At 36.1% G+C, this 22,681-nt stretch overlaps 1 protein-coding gene across 6 annotated transcripts in view; it reads left to right on the top strand.

Moving 5' to 3' along the window:
- LOC123677155 (protein sickie) overlaps positions 1 to 22,681 on the top strand; it is a 190,000-nt gene that overhangs the window by 129,620 nt on the left and 37,699 nt on the right. For all 6 annotated transcript variants that reach the window (XM_045613695.1, XM_045613697.1, XM_045613696.1 and 3 more), the window contains 3 exons: positions 14,849 to 15,219; positions 19,652 to 19,765; positions 21,505 to 21,736. In XM_045613695.1, the coding sequence (XP_045469651.1) occupies positions 14,849 to 15,219; positions 19,652 to 19,765; positions 21,505 to 21,736 (717 nt within the window). The remainder of the gene's footprint in view (positions 1 to 14,848; positions 15,220 to 19,651; positions 19,766 to 21,504; positions 21,737 to 22,681) is intronic.

The following is a 22,681-nucleotide window of genomic DNA, read 5'->3' on the forward strand; positions in this document are numbered from 1 at the left end:
CATGATAAATTGATTTACAGCAGACAATGCTCGACCTCATGATGCGAAAGTGGTAAAAACATACTTGAAAACGTTGAAATGGAAAGTACTTCCCCACCCGCTGTATTATCCAGACGTTAATCCCTCGGAGTTCCAATTGTTTCGATCAATGGCACACGACCTGGCTGACTAGCACTTCCGATCTTATGAAGAAGTAGAAAAATCGATCGATTCGTGGATCGCTTCGAAAAATGACCAGTTTTTTCAACGCGGGACTCGTACGCTGCCGAAAGATGGGAGCAAGTAGTGGCCATCGATAGACAATACTTTGAATCATAAATGTATAACCAGTTTTTCACAATGAAGTCTCGAATTTCGGAAAAAAACGGCGGAAGCAAAGTTGTACGCCAATGTATCATAGTTTTCATTATTCAGTATCAAGATTTAGGAACATATTTTTCAGACGTGTCAGCAAACGCCTCTCACCAATATACAAAATGTTAAACTTCGTGTTGAACTTCGCGAACAGATTTATTTTTTTTAGTAAATTTCCACAATTTGAGAGAGTTGTTTTGGCGTTAAACGATTCATGATGACTATCCAAACCTAACTGAACAGAAATGTCAACACAATTTGACATTATCGACTGTCAAACTATAGATAACAACCATCGAAACTTTTAATGCATTAACAAAAAAACACCTGTTACTATTGGGGCTAAGCCTGAATTGCCTGATATCACGAGCCGCCTCTGCTGCAGGGCGGTATCGAGATGTAGAGGTCAAACGGTGCGACGAGATAATTTCTCGTGGCGACCGTAAAGTCTGCGTTACAGCTGTGTGCAATTCTTCGACTGTCCGTCATCTACCGACTTCTATACGTCATGTCGCGTCAACCTGTCACTTGTCAATATGCGGTAAAATTCTTACGAGTTTTTCTCTGTGTCAACACCGCATTTCGTGTCGAGTTTTTTGTTTTGAATGGAGCGGAGTGCATATTTCCCGTAGTTTCGGTTTCTACGTGTGAGAATTCAGAAGTCGACGAAGATTTAACGATGGACGAATCCCGTGTGAGGAACAATGTGAATTTTACTCTATGGTTCGATATTTCATTGAAAAAATGAGAATTCATGAAGAAATCAAAGCAAATTTCAAACTTGGTTTAGTTTTTCCACTTCAAATTCACTGGGATTCGAACCCGACGCTAATAGGTACCTTGAATAGTATCCTTAATTTTTTTCAGAAAACTATGGATTTTATTCATGAGCTGATAGATAAATGTGATATAGTAACAATTTTTTGTACTAAATTCTATCGAATAATGAATAGGAAAGACAGTGGACAGATGATTTTTTAGTCTTAAATTCTACATACTTCAAAACATAAAATGCGGGAATTCTAGAGGGATCATTTCGAAAGGTTATTATTCAAAGTGTTCTACGCTCCTGAAATATTCACGTTTTTCGTTATGAATAGCGTAGATTGGAATAGAAAGGATTCTTTCATTTCTTTCATCATTCATGGTTTCTTGTACCTACACCATGTCTCGGCAATCTGTCATCTGTCAATATGCGGTGATTTGATGCGAGGTTTTCTTGCTGTCAACACCGCATTTTATACTCCATCAGCCGTGCGTTTTTTGTATTGTGTAGAATGGGGTTTTCCCATATTTCTGCTTCGTAATTGTGAGAAATTACAAGTCGCGTATAATTTATGTGATAGAAACATGAAATATAAAAAAATTGTTGATTTTGTAACTGTTTGAAAAGAAATATTTGAAATTGAAGTTTGTGAAATTCTCAGTTTTTACTTCATTTATAGTGAATAATGGAATAAAAGGATTTATCCATCATTTTTGAAGCCTTATATATCTTGTCTTGGTTATGTATCAGCTAAAAATATTACAGTTTTTTTTATTGATTAAAACTTTCATTGTAAGGTGACTCGAAGCTTTACCTTTGGATGTTAATGTATACCTAAATTGGTAGAAAATGTTTGAAGAATAAGAATATTCAAAAAATTATTATATTTTCTCGTTTAATAAAATCATATTCGTATAGGAACTTCTACAAATCGAGTATTTAGATCTTAAAACTAAGTATTTATCTTTGCTGCGAGATTTTGGCAGGCTATATTGAAAAATTCGTATTCTGTAATTTTAAATTCAATTTCATTACTCCTTCTCAATTCCATGTTTCATTTTTGTATTCTACTCTAACGAAATATCTTTGTTTTAAACGGGTGTAAATGTACATGTTCTGAATCGTAAATTGTGGCTCTTCCCACTTGGTACTTCTTGAAACAAATGAAAGTCTACTGATATATCGATTGCATTTACTCTCGGAGTTTATCTCCAGAGAAAGTCTGTGTGAAAGACGGAAAAATCAGGGAATTCCATCCAAAAATCCGATTAACTTCTCCCCTAGAGTATAAGTCTTTTTCCATTATATCTCCAAGCCATAGCGATGTTTCATTCAATGGCAACACATTTATTCACCTCATTCTTTTATCCATTCAATTCTCGTTCACTGTACTTCAGGAAAACCCCTTATTCACTCTCCACTTAGCTTGATGCATTTCCACCCAGTAAACCAAAAACCCTGCAAGTTTCGCACAGAGATTTGTATTCTTATACACCCAAAGAAATATCATTCGAAATTTCAGTTGTAAGTAAGCAACAATATTTCATTCATTTAATTATGTATATTTTCCGGTTTTGAGCTTTCATGCATTAAAAATCATGAATTTTTTTTTATTTCACCCCTAAATTTTCAAAACATAATACGATCGATGATACTAGCAACTTTCGCAAATTTTTACGACTTCGATAAAGTCCCAGCCTCTTATATTCCCAGCATTACCGATTTAGAGAGAGATGCGCAGCCCACGACGCCATCTCTCGGGCAAGCACAAAGTCACTTAAAAAATTTCCCATTGATATCTTCAATTTTCTTTCCTCTCTAGTGTTTTTTCGTTGACAGAGAAAATAATAAACCATGTTGCAAAATTTGCAATATTTTTCATTCGTGTTGATTTTGTCCACCGATTCGTAAAGCGTGAAGTTGTGTTCAAAACCAAATCCCATCAATCTAACTCTTCGCCATTATTCAAACCTATTGAATTATGGAAATCGTGATGACGAAACTGCATTTTGATTGTGGCAAATTGTATTATCCATTATGTACACCCTCCTTTCCATTGATCAACGAATGCAGCACTATGCCATGAGACTAGAGTCCCTTGGGTTCAAGTCAATGTTTATAATAGCCTAATTTGATTTAGTGCTCCCCTCGTGGTTAAACTTCTGTATTCTGCGTAATCCATCATTTTTTGGACGTTTCATCAGCATAGGATCATTTTCGATTATTTTGTTATTGTTTGAATCGTTGAGTGATTTTATAATGGGAATGAAGTCGGTACATAACACTTTACTCAATAAGTTCCGAGTCTAACCTGTAATAACACTTTTTTAATTCTACTTCAATTTCCAACATAGTTATCTTCAAGAGTGACACTTTTTCTGTAGAAGATTTCGTCTTTGCTTTCGAAATAGGATCCAACGTCGGCATTCACTTTTTCATTGGAGGCCATTAGAGTATTGTTCTGAGGTCTGCAAAAAGCCAGTAATCACTGGAGGTCAGATCTGGGAGGATAAGCTTGGTGGTCAAGCAGTTGAAAGCGCAAATCGTTGAATTTGACTATGATACTCGTTAAGAGCCTTGTCTTGGTGAAACATTTTTTTTTTTTTGCAAATCGACGGCTACCTAGCCTTATTCGTCACTTGATTTGATGCTTATTGTTTATTGAAAAAAGTTTAGTTCAGTCAGGCAAATCCTAACCTTATAATCCAATTAGAAAACTCGTCTTTTTACGTCTTTCTCGAAAACGTTGAAAGCCATTTCCATGGATCCTAGAACTATCACAACTCGATCTTTGAATTTCAAATTCTTATTTGTAACAATAAAAATAAACAATAACATAATAAAGTAATGTGAGAATTTACGTTTCTTATGATTCATCTTAGTAGTTTCCTCCAAATGGTCTGTACAAAAGTTAATCTGATAGCTCAAGAAAAATTAAACCACTTGCTTCGAACGGTTTTCTTGTTGAGACTTGAACAACTCAATTGCTGAGCCTTTTTATTGATGTGAGACAACCTACCACTTGAGACATTTAATGAAGGTACACTCTGAATTGATAGGTCAGACTTCCATTGTCATTCGAATTTGAACGAAAGAATAATATGCTGAAACGGAGAGACCTGAAAATTTTCAAGGTAGATTCGGATTTCGAAGGATTCCGTAAATATGGCAGTTCGGAATTTGATTTTCCTTATAATATCAAATCTACATTCGATGAAATTAAATTTCTGCATTCAACCATTGAATCATTTTAGAACATGAAAATTGGCTTCCCTATATCATTCCTTCAAATTCAAACATTTTTATGCTCTCCCTCGTGGTCACGTGACATGAGACTCAATCTTTCTATCTCTAATGTTGTGAAAGACTGCTTATACATTTATGGTTCAAAGTATTGTCCATCGTTTGCCATTACTTTCTTTCGGACAGCGTACACATTCCGCGTTGAAAAAACTGGTCATCTTTTGAAGCGATCCACGAAGCGATCCAATTTTTTACTTCTTCATAAAACCGGAAGGTCTGGTCAGCCAAGCAATGTGCCATTGATAGTCCGAGGGAGCAACGTCTGTAAATTACGGCAGAGGGTAGGACTTCCCACATCAACATTTCCAAGTATGTCTAGACCACTTTCACAAAATGAGGTCGAGCATTGTCATGCTGTAAAATCACTTTATCATGTCTCTCGTTGTATTGCGGCTTTTGTCTTTCAATACTCTTCTCAAACGCATTAATTGCGTTCGATAACGATCGCCTGTGATCGTTTCAGTCGGTTTCAACAACTCATATCACACTACGCCGAGCTGGTCCCACCAAATACTGAGCATGACCTTGGAACCGTCAAGTATGATCGAGATATCCCCATGATTTTCTGCGTTTGGGATTATCTTAATGAACCCATTTTTCGTCTCCAGTCACAATGCGATGCAGATATCCTTTCCGTCTTCGCCTTGTAAGCAGCTGTTCACATCAAGCAAACAAACGCCGTTCATCATCTCTCGGTTTCAACTCGTACGGCACCCAATTTCCTTGTTTCTGAATCATTCCCATGACTTTCAGGCGTTTTGAAATGGCTTTTTGCGTCAACCCCAATGATCCTGCCAATTCTTGTTGCGTTTGGCACGAATCTTGATCAAGTAATGCCTCCAATTCTGCATCTTCGAAAACCTTGTCTCTTTCACCGCCATGCTGGTCTTCGATGTCAAAATCACCGTTCTTGAAGCGTTGAAACCACTCTCGGCACGTTCCTTTACTGATAGCGGCCTCACTATAGTTATTTGAGAGCATTCGATGAGCCTCAGCCGCAGATTTATTCATATTAAAGCAGAAAATTGAAACCTCCCCGAATGACGAGAATGTGGCTAGTATGCTGACATGTTTAATCGACAATAACAGACACAAATCGTATAATATTTGGATGGAGTTCTTACAAATACCTAAACTTATTGTATGACATCTACGATCTTTTTATTTCGAGTACCACGTACCTCTACAGGCATCTATAGCAAAACGGCGGAAGCAAAGTTGTACACCTGATATTTTCAGTTTCTAAAAGCTAGGACTGACAATTTTGTTCTAATAATTTTTTTCCAAAATATGAATCTTGAGAATTTCAAATAGTTAATTTCCCTACATGCTTTCGGAAGCTTCCCAAAGAAAGTATTGAACCGATAATATCCTTAAACGATCGAAGAATCCTACAACTTGATTGTTCGAACCAACCCTGAATCCGATGCTGCAAATTAGAAAATCCTTCAATGCTCGCGCAATATTTACCAGAGCGCGGCTTTATTTCTGGCCCCATTCATAACAAAGTGCATTGTAAACTGTTTCATCAGTCACGTTGATTACAGCGTGGTCCATTATCGTCCCTCGCGCTGGATTTAACAACATTGCGGCCGGAAAGGAAAATCGCCGTATCATCCCAATTTATTCCGATTCAGCGAGCTTCATCCACTTTGCGCAGTTGGAGAAGAGCCTCGTCTTTTGTTGTCGGTATTGATGCAAGAAAAGTCCTCAATTTCACTTGGTTAGGTAATGGAGAAGTGATGAGATGATGGAAGTTATAAATGATATTCTTTTTATCGCGAATTTATTCGCGACGACGTTAATATCTTTCAGTTTTGGGAGATTCTTCGTCTTTTTTTTTCAGTATTCATACTTTTTCCACTGGAGTTGAAGGAGCTATGTGGTTCATCATCTCCATTTTTGGTAGGTTTGGTATTTGTTCAATCTATAGCTGGTAAACAAACGCTATGAACTCTTGGTCTATTGATCTTATGGGAATGTTTCGATGACAACAATATTCATTCGCAGATAACAGTTCTTGATCTTCTTTTTCTTCTCTCTTTTCACCAGGTCTGTGTTCCGTTTTTTTCTGCCTTCTTTCTATCATTGTTATGTCTCTTGTAATATTGAGCTCCAGCTGTACAACTCTAGGTGTACAACTTTGCTTCCGCTGTTTTGGAATAGATGGCTGTATCGGTAAGTGGTAGTCGAAATGAAAATATTGTAGATGTCATACAATAAGCTTAGGTATTTGTAAACATAATGCCATCGAAATATCAGTCGATTTGTGACAGCATCATAAAGTTATTCTCGATTGAACATGTCAGCTTACGAGCCAACTTCTCGTCATTTAAGGGAGGTTTCAATTTTCTGCTTTAATATGAAGAAATCTCCGGCTGAGGCTTATCGAATGCTCTTGAATACCTATGGTGAGGCCGTTAGTAGTGAAAGAACGTGCCGAGAGTAGTTTCGACGCTTCAAGAACGGTCATTTTGATGGCCGAAGACTGGAGAGAGAAGGTTTTCGAAGATGCAGAATTGGAGGCATTACATGATCAACACTCGTGTCAAACGCAAGAAGAATTGGCAGTAACATTGGGAGTGACGTAACAAGCCATTTGAAAACGCCTGAAAATCATGGGAATGATTCAGAAACAAGAAAATTGGGTGCCGTACTAGTTGAAACCGAGAGATGTTGAATGGCGTTTGTTTGCTTGTGAACAGCTGCTTGTAAGGCAAAGACGGAAAGGATTTCTGCTCGCTTTGTGACAGGAGACGAAAACTGGGTTCATTACGATAATCCCAAGAGTAGAAAATTATGGGGATATCCCGGCCATGCTTCCAAGTGGACGGCCAAACCGAATATTCACAGTTACAAGGTCGTGCTCAGTATTTGGCGCGACCAGCTCGGTGGAGTGTATTATGAGTTGTTAAAACCGACTGATACAATCACAAGGGATCGTTATCGAACGCAATTAATGCGTTTGAGGCGAGCATAGAAAGACAAACGGCCGGAATACAACGAGAGATATGTTTAAGTGATTTTACAGCATGACAATACTCGACCCCATTTTGCGAAAGTGGTCAAGACATTCTTGGAAACGTTGAGATGGAAAGTATAACCAGTTTTTTTACAATAAAGCCTCGATTTCCGGAAAAAACGGCGGAAACAAACTTGTTCGCCCATTAATATCTACTGCAAGTGGTGAATTTTTCAAGAGCATGACACAACAACCATTATCACAGTATTTTCGACCCTAAACAAACACCAATTCCTATTCCAACCGTTACAAACGCCCCAAATGGTCAATCTCGCCAAAAAACCTACGAGTCTATCAGAAATCTCAGTAGGGGTCTCTTCTCTGTGATGACCATAGAAAAGGGGACGCAGCACTCTAACCCATAGATTGAAACGTCCAGTTCAGGTTCCCTCGACCGTGGTGTAATGAGCGAGCTCCGATTTCACGCAATCGGCTCGATGCCAGCTGTTCTTTGTGAGTTGGCCACGCGTTCTGCCTCCGCTCCAGCTAGGATGATTCATCGGTTCAACCGACCGGTGCGAGGTAAATGTCTCATTGTTTATTTTTTTATTGCGTCAAGTCGAGCACCCAGCCCCGGCCAAAAGACGAGCCGGTATCGTTCAAGTTGTTCCTTCGACCGATTGTTTATCGAATAGAGGTGTTTTGACTTTGACCTCTTAACCTTTGCACGCCTATGATAGAGATGCGAACACCTATTAGGGGTACCCAAGGGACCCCATTCTATTTGAAATAGAAGAATCGTTTGTGTTCAAAATAGTTATTTATAATACAAGTGCAGAAGGCATTGATATTCTTCCACGAGTTCAAAATTCAAAAATGAGCCACGAAGTGGCGAGTTTTGGAATGGACGAGTGGTAGAATGAGCCTTCTGTACGAGTATTATACATTATTTTCTCTAATTCATTGCATTTTCATTGAAATTAATGAAATATTTCCATAAATATATTTTAGTGATTTTTGCATTGAAAAATGTTGGTTGGCAGAACTGATTTCTTTAAGGCAAATTGATGAATTAACAGATAAAGCCGTGGCGGAAAGTTCGGAGTACCAACATAGAATGATGGAATAATATAACCATGAAAACTGTGCGTTTCTGATATATTCTCGCACGATTTTGTTCTACAAGATGTGGAAGAATGAACGAAATAACCACAGAATTAGAGAAAAATATTTATTCTACTCAAAATTTGAAAAAACACATAAAAGTTCAACAAAAAGTATGATCCAAACATGAAAATCGTTTAAACTGTCCAAATATTATAACAAAGTTATTTCATTTTTTCATTGTGTCCTATGTGAAATTTCTTCATTCCGACAAGCATTGCATTTTCTTTTTTCAGTATTTTTAGCAATTGAAGTTTTTGCAAGATGAACAAACAACTTAACATTTTTGTTGGAACTTTTAGGAGACTGGTAGGACCAACCAAGTTTTCTTGTTGGATTGTCAGTCATCTGCTGATTACTTAGGCTTTTATTGTTGGTACCATATTCGCTAAGACTTAAACATAGGCAAGGTGCCAATTCATGTGAAGAAATTTAGTTAGTTGCAAGATATGAACTGCTTGATTTAGTACTTGAGCAAGAGCTGACTTCAGTAGACCATTTAAATTTCTGCACTTGATTTAGTTACTTGCTTTAACTACTTTACACGTGTAAATTGGGTCTAATAGCTGACTTCACATCTGATTTCTTTAATATAAGTGACTCCTTATCCATAGTATTGCTAGACTGTCTTCTAACTGCATCAAAAAAGAGCTTTCATCTAATTCGGATTTTTTTTCAGAGTATAACACAAATGCGCTTAGAGCAGAACTATCCCTACCACTGTATGCTATACGACCAAAGAGCTTCATACAGCAATAATTTTCTCTGATATATTCATCAGCATCATTGGAACCACTTTTAGATTTATTGTAATATCTAGTTCTTGTTTTCTGGACAAACTAAGATTGTAGAGTTATTGCTTCACGCATTCACGAATGCATAGACTGACAAAGCAATACGAAACCAAAGTTGTTCAGAATGCATTCATTTCATTTTTCCAAAACTGATCACAAAGATTTCCTTATTTTCGGTAGACTCGGAAGCAATAAATCAATCCTAAGTATGTTAAACGCCATACCTTTTACGTTGAATCATTCTAATAGGTATATCTAAGGTGAATATCTATCTAGGATCTCTAGCTGAAATTGCATCCTAGTAATGAAATAGTCTCGAGGGGCGTAAAACGCCTCTGTTCCCAACAGAAGTGACCTTCGATTAAGCTTATCTAATCTAAATGATTAAAATAACTCGGTTATAGAGAAACAGGGGATTGAGCAACAATAAAGTTCTTACTGCTATTCGAAAACTAGATTAGTATCTACTTACCAAAGAAGGTGCACCAGAAGAATTGGAGATACAAGCCTTCAAATTGAGATAACTTTTAATTTGGATTTCAATAATATAAATAAAGAAACAAAAATTGAATTGTTTTCAAAGCACAAAGCAGAATGATAATTCATTGAAAAGTTTATGTATAATTGAAAATTCCATCATATACTAGGTATAAAATTTATAATTCCTGTAAAACTGTATTTTTAGTAAAAAAGGTAGAAATAATTTTTCTTGAAGTCAAGTAATGAACTTATATTTTCTGCTAATTGCAGTAGTTGTCAAATATATGTCGTATTCATTCAATTCCACAACTACCATCTCAAGAGTCAGTTTAGAAGTATCTGCCAATAGGTACGTTATTTCTAGACCAAGGTCTATGTTGGTGACTAAGGGTATGTTTATAAATATTCGGTTATGAACTCAGTGACTCAATTACAAGTGTTAAATTTCGTGCTCTATAATGAGCGATAGGTGAGAACTGCGTAATGTCTTTTAGTGCTGTCAAAAAAGGAAAAGTAATAATTCATTAGATGAAATATGAACTTTTGGATCATTCCACAAAAATAAGAACAGACCTACTAGTTTTTCTTTCATTATATTAAGATCTAGAAGAATCTGAAGTTCTACCTATCTCTTGAATCTCTAACTTCAAAATAAATTGCGTTAAAAAATGCAGCCAAAGTTACTCGAAACTATAATCAAACTTTGATTTGTATTTTAGTCAGGAATGTTTCCAATGAAGATATAATATCAAAAATTGTAGAATGGATTCTAGTAACATTCTCAAACTTCTATATTCTTCAATGGGGTACACATCGTTATGGACGTAGCTTATTTCAATATTCTCTTATTTCTCATATCCTTGTGGGAAATGGGAAAGGAGCTTCATAGATGGGTGCTCTAAAATGTCGACTTGAAAATCCAAGAATTAACTACCAATTAGGGATTCACGGCTTGACTTGATATTCAAGCTACTTGGCTTGATATTCGAACTACTTGGCTTGAGCTTGAACTCAATTCACATTCAAGTCAAGTAGTAGTTTTTCAATGACAAGTCAAGTATTTATTTATTAAGTACTTGACTTAACATTGGAAAGCTACTACTTGACTTGAACTTGGGTTGAATAAGCTACGTAGTTGATAAGGAGGAGCCCTCTGATAAAAAGACAACGTGGGATATCGCAATACCAATAAAGAAAAGAATACCTATTGATCTACTCATTAGCGAAGAAAACCATCTACAAAAATAAGGAATTCAACACGTTTTGGATAGTTTGAATAGGTAATTCAACCAGAGAATATTCAGCAAATATGAAGCAAAACAACAAGAAAAACTCTCTCTGATACAAGATAAAATGCAGTCAACCGCAAGTTTCCTAGAAAGATTACCTCCTATTCAGGATAAACGACCTCATCAAGATTCAATCAAGTAATGGTGAACCAAGGGTTCTAACCCATTATTCATGTTGTCTGCCTGTTTACTTATTCGATGTCAGTCAACATGTTTAACTCCAAAGAATCTAATCACTGCGAAGCAGTCTCTTTTTTACATGTTTTAACTCCAATCAGCCTCTCTTTCAATTCCCATAGAATATTCAATCCAATTGTCTCTCAACACGAAACCTAATTAGGTCACCTTCCTTCCTCTATCTGGCATCAAACTGTTTCCTAATCGAGTAAGGCCCAAGGTGGAAGTTGACACCTTCGTCAATAATCTTATTGAAACTCTTACTTCAAAATGAATTGCATGAAAAAATGCAGCCAAAGTTACTCGAAACTATAATCAAACTTTGATTTGTATTTTAGTCAGGAATGTTTCCAAATAAGATTATAATATCAAGAATTGTAGAATGGATTCTAGTATGATAATATTCTCAAACTTCTTTATTCTTCAATACACATCGTTATGGACGTAGCTTATTTCAATATTCTCTTATTTCTCACATCCTTGTGGGAAATGGGAAAGGAGCTTCATAGATGGGTGCTCTAAAATGTCGACTTGAAAATCCAAGATTTAACTACCAATTAGGGATTCACGGCTTGACTTGATATTCAAGCTACTTGGCTTGATATTCGAACTACTTGGCTTGAGCTTGAAATCAATTCACATTCAAGTCAAGTAGTACTTTTTCAACGTCAAGTCAAGTATTCATTTATTAAGTACTTGACTTAACATTGGAAAGCTACTACTTGACTTGAACTTGAGTTGAATAAGCTACGTAGTTGATAAGGAGGAGCCCTCTGATAAAAAGACAACGTGGGATATCGCAATACCAATAAACAAAAGAATACCTATTGATCTACTCATTAGCGAAAAAAACCATCTACAAAAATAAGGAATTCAACACGTTTTGGATAGTTTGAATAGGTAATTCAACCAGAGAATACTCAGCAAATATGAAGCACAACTACAAAAAAACTCGCTCTGATACAAGATAAAGTGCATAGTCAACCGCAAGTTTCCTAGAAAGATTACCTCCTATTCAGGATAAACGACCTCATCAAGATTCAATCAAGTAATGGTGAACCAAGGGTCCTAACCCATTATTCATGTTGTCTGCCTGTTTACTCATTCGATGTCAGTCAACATGTTCAACTCCTAAGAATCTAATCACTGCGAAGCAGTCTCTTTTTTACGCGTTTTAACTCCAATCAGCCTCTCTTTCAATTCCCATAGAATATTCAATCCAATTGTCTCCAAACACGAAACCTAATTAGGTCACCTTCCTTCCTCTATCTGACATCAAACTGTTTCCTAATCGAGTAAGGCCCAAGGTGGAGTTTGACGCCTTCGTCAATAGACTATACACAAAGGGGAGACTCCTGATAGCGCTCCTGTTGCGTTATCGTGTTCTTCCGGTGAAGGGGTGGGGGAGGATCACATGTTCGCCATCCGACCGTGGTGCAATGCACAGGGGTTGATATGCCCAGCAAACATGCGCACCCCCATCGATCCCAGGTCGCAGACGCCCGCCAGACATGGTCACTGGGCACAACTAGAAATATTGTTATCGTTAAAAGTCACTCGGATAAATACGTTTCGAGTTTTTTAAGTTCAGGTGTGATGAGCAGTTTGGGCTTGATGATCCTGTCGCCGACGTCTGGAGAAGTTTCTGTCAAGCGTGAGTCCGTTTTGTTTAGAAGATTGTTACGTGAACACCCCCTTTTACCTCATTTTTTTTTATTGTTTTGTATTGGTGCGATTTTGTTGTTGTCATTCTTATATTTTGGAGTACAGTCGTTGTACGTGAATCGTGTGTTTGTATTGAGTGAAAATTGTAATCAAAACGCCAATTGAAAACATTCCTACTTCCTTCGAATGATCCTAACCTTGAACAATGCGTCACCAAAGTCATCGACCAGAGGGTAACAATATACGTTTTTCAACGTATTTATCTGGGTGAATTGAAACAATCGAACATTCTCCCTGTTTTCATCGTATTTATAGCCGTAACAATCAATAATTGTTTTTGATTTTTGAATTTTTTTTATCCAACAATTTTGTATGAATTTTATGAATGTTAAAGCTACAAAATACGATGGTTTTATTCAGTTTTGATTGAGTTTAGCATGTCAAATTCATCGACATCCTTCCGTCTATAAAATTCTACTGAACAATTAATTCGGGGTCTAAAGTAATAATAATAAATTAGTAACTAAATATGCTTTGACGACAGAATTTATGTCGTATAGTAATCTGCTTCTTCAGTTTTAAATAATTAATTGTATTGTACATACTTTGATATTACAAACGTAATGAATAAGATATTAGGATTTCTAACTGACCTTCCTCACTCTCGACAACATAAATAGATATAAATCGATTTTCCTAAAAAGGTTGAACCTTGTGTTTACAGAATGAAGAGTTTGTTAATAGTTATTCACGTCAACCTCTCTCAAAATGAAAATAATTGATTTTTCTCCATAAAAATATGTTTTGATGAAAACATTTTCGGAATTATGAACTGTTACACCGGTTTACATGTTCACCCTCATGAATAAAAGATTTCTGACTAGCTTCTCTCAATTGCAAATACAGAAAATGAAGAAGAATAAAACGATTTTCCTAAAACGGTTGTATCGTGTGCTTTTACCATGCAGTGTTTGTGAATATCAATTATTATTATAATTGACGATCTACAACTTCTTCAATTTGATATTGTTCAGAGCTGCAAAATATCTGAAGTAACTATGTAGTTACTGTTTTCTACGAGAAGCTCAGAAACGTATCTCAAATTACTTTTTTAGTCACTCGATAAGATATTTTCTCAGTATCTTCAGCTTAGATACTGTCCATACTGCAAAGTAACTGAGTTTTACCATGAAGCAACATATTATACAGTATTATTATTGGCAACGATATCCAACGCCAAGAACAGAGATCCCATTCATTAAATAAAGAGTAGATGCGGTCATCACAACGATTGTCTTTCCACCATTGCTTTGAGGAAAGGGAAGAACACGTAGATAATCTGAATTCTCAGTTGGTCATTTTTAGGAAACAAAGGCATATTTTCATTGAGACCAAGATCTGACGATGAAAAATAGTGCTTGGAACAAATGGAAATGACGGAACTTGTTGACTAGGATCAACAAAAATACATCTCTCATCCAGTTCCTCACCCTGTCAGCTTTAAAATATCATTTACTAGTTACTATTAATACTTACTCTTCTCAAGGGTTTAAAGAAAGGCTAGAGGAAATGAGACTACGAGTATTATGTTAACACCATAGACGGAGATTTAGCCCTTTTTCATTTTCACTATCCTAAGATACAGTCTTGCCAGCACTGTATATAGCCTGCCTATTAAAATATACGAGCCTTTGTGATGTTATTGAGGGGTATTTATGATTTTACAAGGTTTATAGCAAAGTATTCTATTTTACCATACAATTAATTAGTTAATCAGTACATTGCCTCAATTGTCCTCAATGGCATCAATTATATGAATAATTTGAACTAATAAGAGTAATAATATAGATGAAATTCAATAAACAAGACGAATAATCTGATACTTTAATTCCAGCACGTGCAGATCCGGCCTCACGGTGTTGACGGAGCAATCTGCGAGAAGGGGGCGCATAGAGGAACCCCCGCCCGCTCCTGGACCTCGCAACAACTCCCGGTCCCGCAATGGGGTGCAGATGCAGGACAGCAAACACGGACAATGGAAGCGGTACCAGGATTCACCAGGTGTCGGAAGTCCTCCCCCAGGTCCTGCACCACCCAGCCCGACGAGCGCAAGGAGAGAACGCAGGGGCAGTCCTCACGGCTCCAAGGAGAAGAGCAACAAAGTGAGGGGGGTGCCCCAGAGTTTTGGCTACGTCAAGAGGGGGGCCTCACAGAACGGTACCACGAATGGTACCCAGATGAACGGGAATGGTAACCAGATTCAAGGTGAGGTTTTAAAGATGACAACGACAAATAGAGTTGCTTCATTTGTTACATATAGCATTAAAAAAGCGAAATCCACTCCTCATCTTTTAATTCATTTATTTACTCAATTAACGGTACAAAACATTTCTACAAGAAAAATTATTATTAAATCATCAATCATAAAATATTATCTGACAATGACAGTATTATAAAACGCCACAAATCTCCTCTAAACTCCTCAATCTTCTTGCTCTCAAGGAAGACAGTAAAGCTGGACGACTCGCAGAGAAAAACTCAAAAGAACTTCTAAAGCCACTTCTAATTTAAACATATCTGAGGAACTTGTTCTGTACTCTCTCCAGAATAAGGCTGTCCATGGATGTGTAGGGTGACCAAATGAGTCCTCAGAGATGCTGCAGAAATAGACAGGATATGTTGTCTGAAAGACAACTTACTGTCATATAAAAACACAAGTCCTCGATGGTGGCATGTTACCTGAGTCTAACTTCCACTCTAGATCTCTTTAATACAGCATTATATAAAAAACATTTGGAATTATGTTTGGAACAATACATGTTCAGCTCCACAGCCTTCAATGTTGGTACGAAATCGTATAGGAAAACAAATCGGATAAGATCAAAAATCAATAATGGTATTGCAAATATATGGCGATATTTCATTCATTTAGACCTTGAATGATTCGATAGTCAGCTACTTAGAATGAGTCAGACTTCAAATAACCCAATAGGCTTGGCTTAAAGATGTCAAATTGAAAGAGACAGTCCGCCTACTCTTATCATCAAACCAGGAAGAATGATTTCTGAATAACCTTCATTGTTTCAAGCTAGGTATGGTAAGATGTAACGTCCTATTGATATAACATGTCGTCCAGAGCCATATATTTTATATCCCGACTGTCCTAGGCCTTTGTCAGACGTCTCAGGCCAGATCAGGAAAATGTTTCCAACTGAAGCCTAACAGCTTGATCATCAAGCACAATGATGACACTATTGACCTCTTCTGAAATACTCGACTCGTTATCAGAGACAAACAGCCTAATGTTTTCCAGACCTTATGGTCTGGAAAAAAATTAGTTGAGTAGCATTATTGCTACACAATGTAGCATTATTGCTACACAACTAAATTAAACTCTTACGAAGTTAGAGCTATTTTTCTCACTAATATCGTGAAGATAGCATTTAGGTTACCAGGTTATATGGAAGTTCCCCAGGACTCATAGATTTTACCCTTTATTTTCATAATAACTGTTTTGAAATGATTAATTATCTGCCGTATGGTTTTTTTCAACTTGTTTGGTAACCATATTTTTCATTTACTTAACTATAATTAGCTGTTATATGAAAATCAACTGAAAATATGTATATGCTTTTGAAACTGACAAATTCCTGTACAGCAATGTATCAGGTAGATGTCAATAAGACTCTCATCATCACCTATAGGTTAACACTTTTAATGGAGTGTCTACTTATTTCTATAGAAAAGGCAATGTGTATAAATAGCTTTAAACGACATGTTAAGTGCCTTTCAGTAGATGAGAATATTATCAGCTCGAAGTTACCTTGAGAGATTTTTGAGCATGTGCTTAATCAAGTTCTATTTTGTTCTAGTCTTTTTTTAGGATAGTTAAAGAAGGATGAGGTTCAAGCTATCAGTTTAGAAATGAAAGTAAGCTCGGAGTTAGCCTCTTAAAGTCTAAACTTCAGACTTGAATACTTCATTAAAATAATATGCCATACCAAATGCTTCATATGTTCGTATAGTTTCTTTTTTTCTAGTTTCAAAATCAGAAGAGTTGAAATTCGATTGTAGAAATGGGGAAGTAGAGGATCTCAACCAAATAATAAAACATTTCAGATTGTAGTCATCACATAGTATACATTGGAAACACAACATTCTTTCACCTCATATATCTAGAATCAAAGTAACTCTACATACACTCCAAGTGCAACATCCAAGTCGCTCTTTCCATCTCATTATCGCCAAAACATTTCCATATGAAAGAAACCTTCAGTAGAAACATTCTTTCATCTCGGAAAATATTTCCCTGGCAACCCACTCTCAGCATCCACTTCCTCAGGTGCTCGAAATCCATTTTAATTAGTGCAACCCCAGATTACGAATCAAAAAGGGGGCAGAGAAATATGAAAGAAGGGAATTTATAATCACCTACGACTAATGCTTCGTAGCAATTTGAATGGAGAGGAACCTTTCAGCATGCCTTTCCATTAGGAATGTCGTCCGAAATTACATATTCGCTAACCTCTCGGTTTCTAGATTCCATCTGAATTGCGGAAAGAACCATTAAGAAGGCGGGTATCTCGCAACTTTGTGTGCTTCGCGAAGGGAATTGAAAGGTTGGATGGAAACAGAAGTTTGTATGAAACCAGCTAGTTGCGATTAAAGGATTTTTCTTGCTTTCAGTTGGTACACAACTCTTATACACTGGTTGATTCCTTATAACCTTTACGTAGATTTGAAAGCTGGCTGGGTACATTTCAGTTCTTTTCAGGATTTGATGGAGGAAAATGCGCTATTTGCCTTTTGAACCACAGTCATTTTCATGCAGCTGGTTCAATTGAAGGGGGTTTTGAGAATGTGAGGTTTTAGGTGGGATGTTGAAGTTTTTCTGGAGCAAAGAAAAATAAATGGATTTTTTATGGCTTCATGTTCTTTGAATTCAACAATAGTTTCGAAGAAGCTGTAGTTCCCGGTTATGTAATGTTTGACACTTTTGGCTGTCAGGCAAATCTTCAGTCAACATAATTGTGAAGTCTGTGAGGAAGCTGATTGGTTCCGAACTGGTTGCACAAATAACTATATAAATTTTATACAGGCTTTTCCTAAATTAGAGGTACAAAGAAAAAGAGATTTCTTGGGAAATTTTAAGAAAAAAGTCCTATGAACATTGGCCCGCAAACAATTTGCTTTCGAGGTACAGTGTGTTTCTTGTAGTCCTACTATGTTGTGATGATTGTACCAGTTTATCGAATCATTATTAATCTTCGGTAAAGATTAGATGAAAAAATACCAAAGTTATTACTAATTCCTTCATCACAGCTTACTATCTGGCTCTGAATAATTATTTGGATTTTCCTGAGGATTTCTAGAGGATTGTTTGAAATTTTTTCTCGAAATCGGTAGCAGATACGACAAAACGAAAAAAAAACAAAAAGTGTAGTACTGGACCAAAGTTTCTTCTTACAATTTCTCTAAACTACCAGTTGTCCATCAAAAAAAAATACTGGAAGAAAGAAGTGGGCGCTGTTCCAGAGAAAATATAACCCTATTGATTTGCATTCAGAATTGGCATATCACATGATCTAAACTTTGAATTGGAATATCTATACCAAACATAAGTTGAATATCTTGTGTAAGGAACATGATATGAGAAAAAAACTTGAAAAAAAAAATAAAACTTTAACACCCTGTATTTTGCAAACAAAGTGTTTGCAGCACTTTTTTTATAGCACACGAAGAATCTGTCGTTTTCGTTTATAGTTCCAATTTAGGAACATCTTGTATATACCTCTACTTTGAAGAAAACTAAATAATTTCTTCAGAAGAAGAAAAACGATTATTATTTTGAACTTTTTTGACAATCAAAATCACGAAACATGACATCAAATAACATAGCAACGAAGTTACAGATAAATATAACTGAATGTTGAAGGAATTTACGAGAGACGCTCTTAGGGAGGTTTTTAATAATTTCAATTTAATTCAAATGATCACTTTCCTTTCAAAATTAGAAAAAATATTGTATAAAACACATGTTTTTGTAACATGAGTTTTGGTGCAACTTTGTTGCAGAAATAAGCTCGTTACGGAAAATGTTTTCCCAACTGGTTGAACAAATATCTACATATATAAATTTCATATAGTTTCGAACCCAAAAACACTATTTAAGTTCTATTAATGAGAGCGACATCTAACAAACAAATTTTTTTAACACTATAGGTCTCACAGCTTCTTCATTATTTTGCATTGCTAACATTTTTGAGGCGAGTTTCAACAATATGCCAGAATTATAAACCATCAGTTGGATCACCTTGATTACTGTTGATGAAAGAAGCCTATTAAAAATAATTAATAATATTATCCTGACTTAAAAATTTGATATAGTTAATTTTTGAATTGGATTTTTCGTCCGTTTATCACACTGTACGTTACTGGAAATATCGTGCAGCCATCACATTTATATGGACTCATCTCATTAACTTGAACAAGACCTACGTAAATCAAACAGGGAATATTTTCATAGGATTGATGTGGATTCATTTCAATTAGATTCAAATATATTCGTGCAGTGAATTTATACTTTGACCTCTGCATAAATCATTTGTGTGCCTTTCGTCAATGATCCTCAATTCTGAATTTGATTTTTTCTACTTGAGAGTTGGTATTTACACCGTCTGTAATTTTTCGATTGCAGTACTGCAGCAAGGACAAGGTGGTAAAACAGCTGCTGTTTCTGCCGTTCCTAGGACAAAAGTTAAAGTTTCTGGAGGGACCCAAACTTGTTCCAGCGATCTACAACAAGTTCATAGTAAGTACACCCATTAAGAATTATTCTTTCATAAGAATAATGAATTTTCTGTTGGAATACTGATTTCGATGCTCAATAGTAAGTTAAATTGTAAGCCACTGATTATGATTCTGCCGGAGTGGAGCAACTTAAATATAAAATAATTACAGAGAAATTATTATTATCATTATTCATCACTATAGAATACATGGCATAACAAAGATCCTGACTCATCGATATACGTGGCAAATGAGATTCTCGCAAGAAAATATAATCTTAAGTATTTAATATTATCGAAAAGTAAATAATTCACGAGATAGTTGACCTCACATTGATCAAGTATTATTGATATACCTACCTAAAAAAATAATAAGGAAGCAATTTTATCGGAATTCTACTTGTGCGATATATGTATGTATAAGCAATTCATCACCAACTGTAATAATTCTTTCTGAAAATCAATTCAGTCTCCTTTCGAAATCTTGAATAATAACAAGAAGCGAAAGGATCAAGTAACTATAAACCATATATTTATGTTATATGTTATGATTATGAGGTTAGGTTCTGAGAAGTTTCATAAAAACTTAAGAGAAACAATATCAGAAAAGCACTGACGACAAGTTAGAAGATTTTGTGTGCTCGTGAAGTTATATTCGAGAGAATTCCAATGCTTCGACTTACACAATCCACGTTCACCAATTTTGATGTCATCGAAAAAGGCAAGATATTCATATCATTTCATCTATTCCTTATGATGTGCCTAACTGCTCGCCATCTATTATCTGTCATATTGAATAACCATCTTAAAATTCAAAAGCCAAGATATTTATTAATTATTAGGTACCTAACTGAATCATGAAACATTTTCAGAAAAATCTTCCTTCTGGATGAAGGAGATATTAATCTGAAATTTTATGATTCATTTCTTCTATGCCCTATATGTTGACACAAAATTTCAGCATAATACCACATGAATACATTTTATGATGCTTCTTTTTAGTGTTCTATAGTATAAAATTCTTGACTGAATTTTGCATAAGCCTGCAGCTTACAATCGGTATTTTTGGACTTGTTGGAAAAACAATACTTATTCGGCTGTAACTATTGGACTAAGAAAAAATTAAGAATCCCCAACCTTACCCCTTAAATATCAATTCTTTTGGTCTCTATATTTTTAATCGAAATTTATCGTCCTCGAGTAATCACAGAATAGGTACACAATTATAATTCCACGATATGATTTCCAGAAAAATTGTTCATTCAAATTACCTGGGAAGAAGTAAATCAAAGGAATTTCTTGAATTAATCTGTGCAAAGTGTGTGTTACTTTGTATTCACAATAAGCAGTTCTATCTGGATATGAAAGTTCGAAATTATAAGAGCAATCTGATCAATTAATCTTGTCAGTAAATACATATTAACACCACACAGTTAATCAATTATAATCAACTACCAATTAGTGTTGTCAATAATGATTGATTATATAAAGTGCTATCTTGTACTGAAATAATGGATTTAAATTTCGCTTTTAAATTAATATTTAAGTTTCTAATATCGAGTTAAAAGGAAAAAACGAGCTCTCGTTAGGCTATGTGGACTTTTTAATGAATTTCTTGGAACCATTATTCATATTCACAACAAAGGAAAGACAAAATCTGACTCATGTGAGATGAACCATACGTCAGAAGTCCATGGCATCCCGCTAGCTCTTTTTCTCTTGAAACACCTTGAATTCCCTAATACTTTGGATTAATTTCCAGAAGCTAGCCCACCGCAGTTCAAAAGTTATTCATTAACTGGCAACACCGCAACGCAACTGAGCCAATCTGTCAGAGAAAGACTGATGATGGGATCACAGAGTTTACCAAAAGGAGCTGGACAGGATTACGGTTTGATCCTGCGACAAGGACGTCCAAAAGTCAGTGATGGATCGCTCTCGGACACTCAGGCGATTGAGAATGTCAGCCCTTACGCTCCTTGGCTTAGACACAGGTAAATGACTGGTCTTTACGATCAATAAATTCATTAGAATTGAATATCTACCGAGATATTGTGCGGTTATGAGCCATAGCTTCATTATGGGTTGACAAAAATATATCGCAGGTACTGCTCCTCTTCTTGAGTTCTGATCTGAAATAACTTGTCTAGCTGAAATGGTCAGAAGGTAAAGGGTGTTTTTTTTTAGAGCTATAGAACTTTAAATTGCAATAAAACAACGATGGATTATTCGATTGACATGAATTTTATTTATCCGCAAGATAATCTTGTGGCATTACATTTTAAATATTATTTCTGGCATATGACCGCTACGGCTGGCTCGGATGTAGTCCAATCTGGACGTCCAATTTTCGATGACTTTTTCCAACATTTGTGGCCGTATATCGGCAATAATACGGCGAATGTTGTCTTCCAAATGGTCAAGTGTTTGTGGCTTATCCGCATAGACCAATGACTTTACATAGCCCCCACAGAAAATAGTCTAGCGGTGTTAAATCACAAGATCTTGGAGGCCAATTCACAGGTCCAAAACGTGAAATTAGGCGGTCACCAAACGTGTCTTTCAATAAATCGATTGTGGCACGAGCTGTGTGTCATGTTGCGCCGTCTTGTTGGAACCACAGCTCCTGGACATCATGGTTGTTGAATTCAGGAATGAAAAAGTTAGTAATCATGGCTCTATAGTCTATACCGATCACCATTGACTGTAACGTTTTTGAAGAAGTACGGACCAATGATTCCACCAGCCCATAAAGCGCACCAAACAGTCAGTTTTTCTGGATGCAGTTTTGTTTGTTGACGTAGTCATTCAACCAGAAGTGCGCTTCATCGCTAATGGACGTAGTGCGCGATACGTATTCCGCACAGAATCATTATTTTCGAAATAAAATTTCACTATTTGCAAGCGTTGTTCAGGCGTGAGTCTATTCATGATGAATT

This window comes from Harmonia axyridis, chromosome 3, assembly GCF_914767665.1.
Source record: "Harmonia axyridis chromosome 3, icHarAxyr1.1, whole genome shotgun sequence".
NCBI classification, from domain to species: domain Eukaryota; kingdom Metazoa; phylum Arthropoda; class Insecta; order Coleoptera; family Coccinellidae; genus Harmonia; species Harmonia axyridis.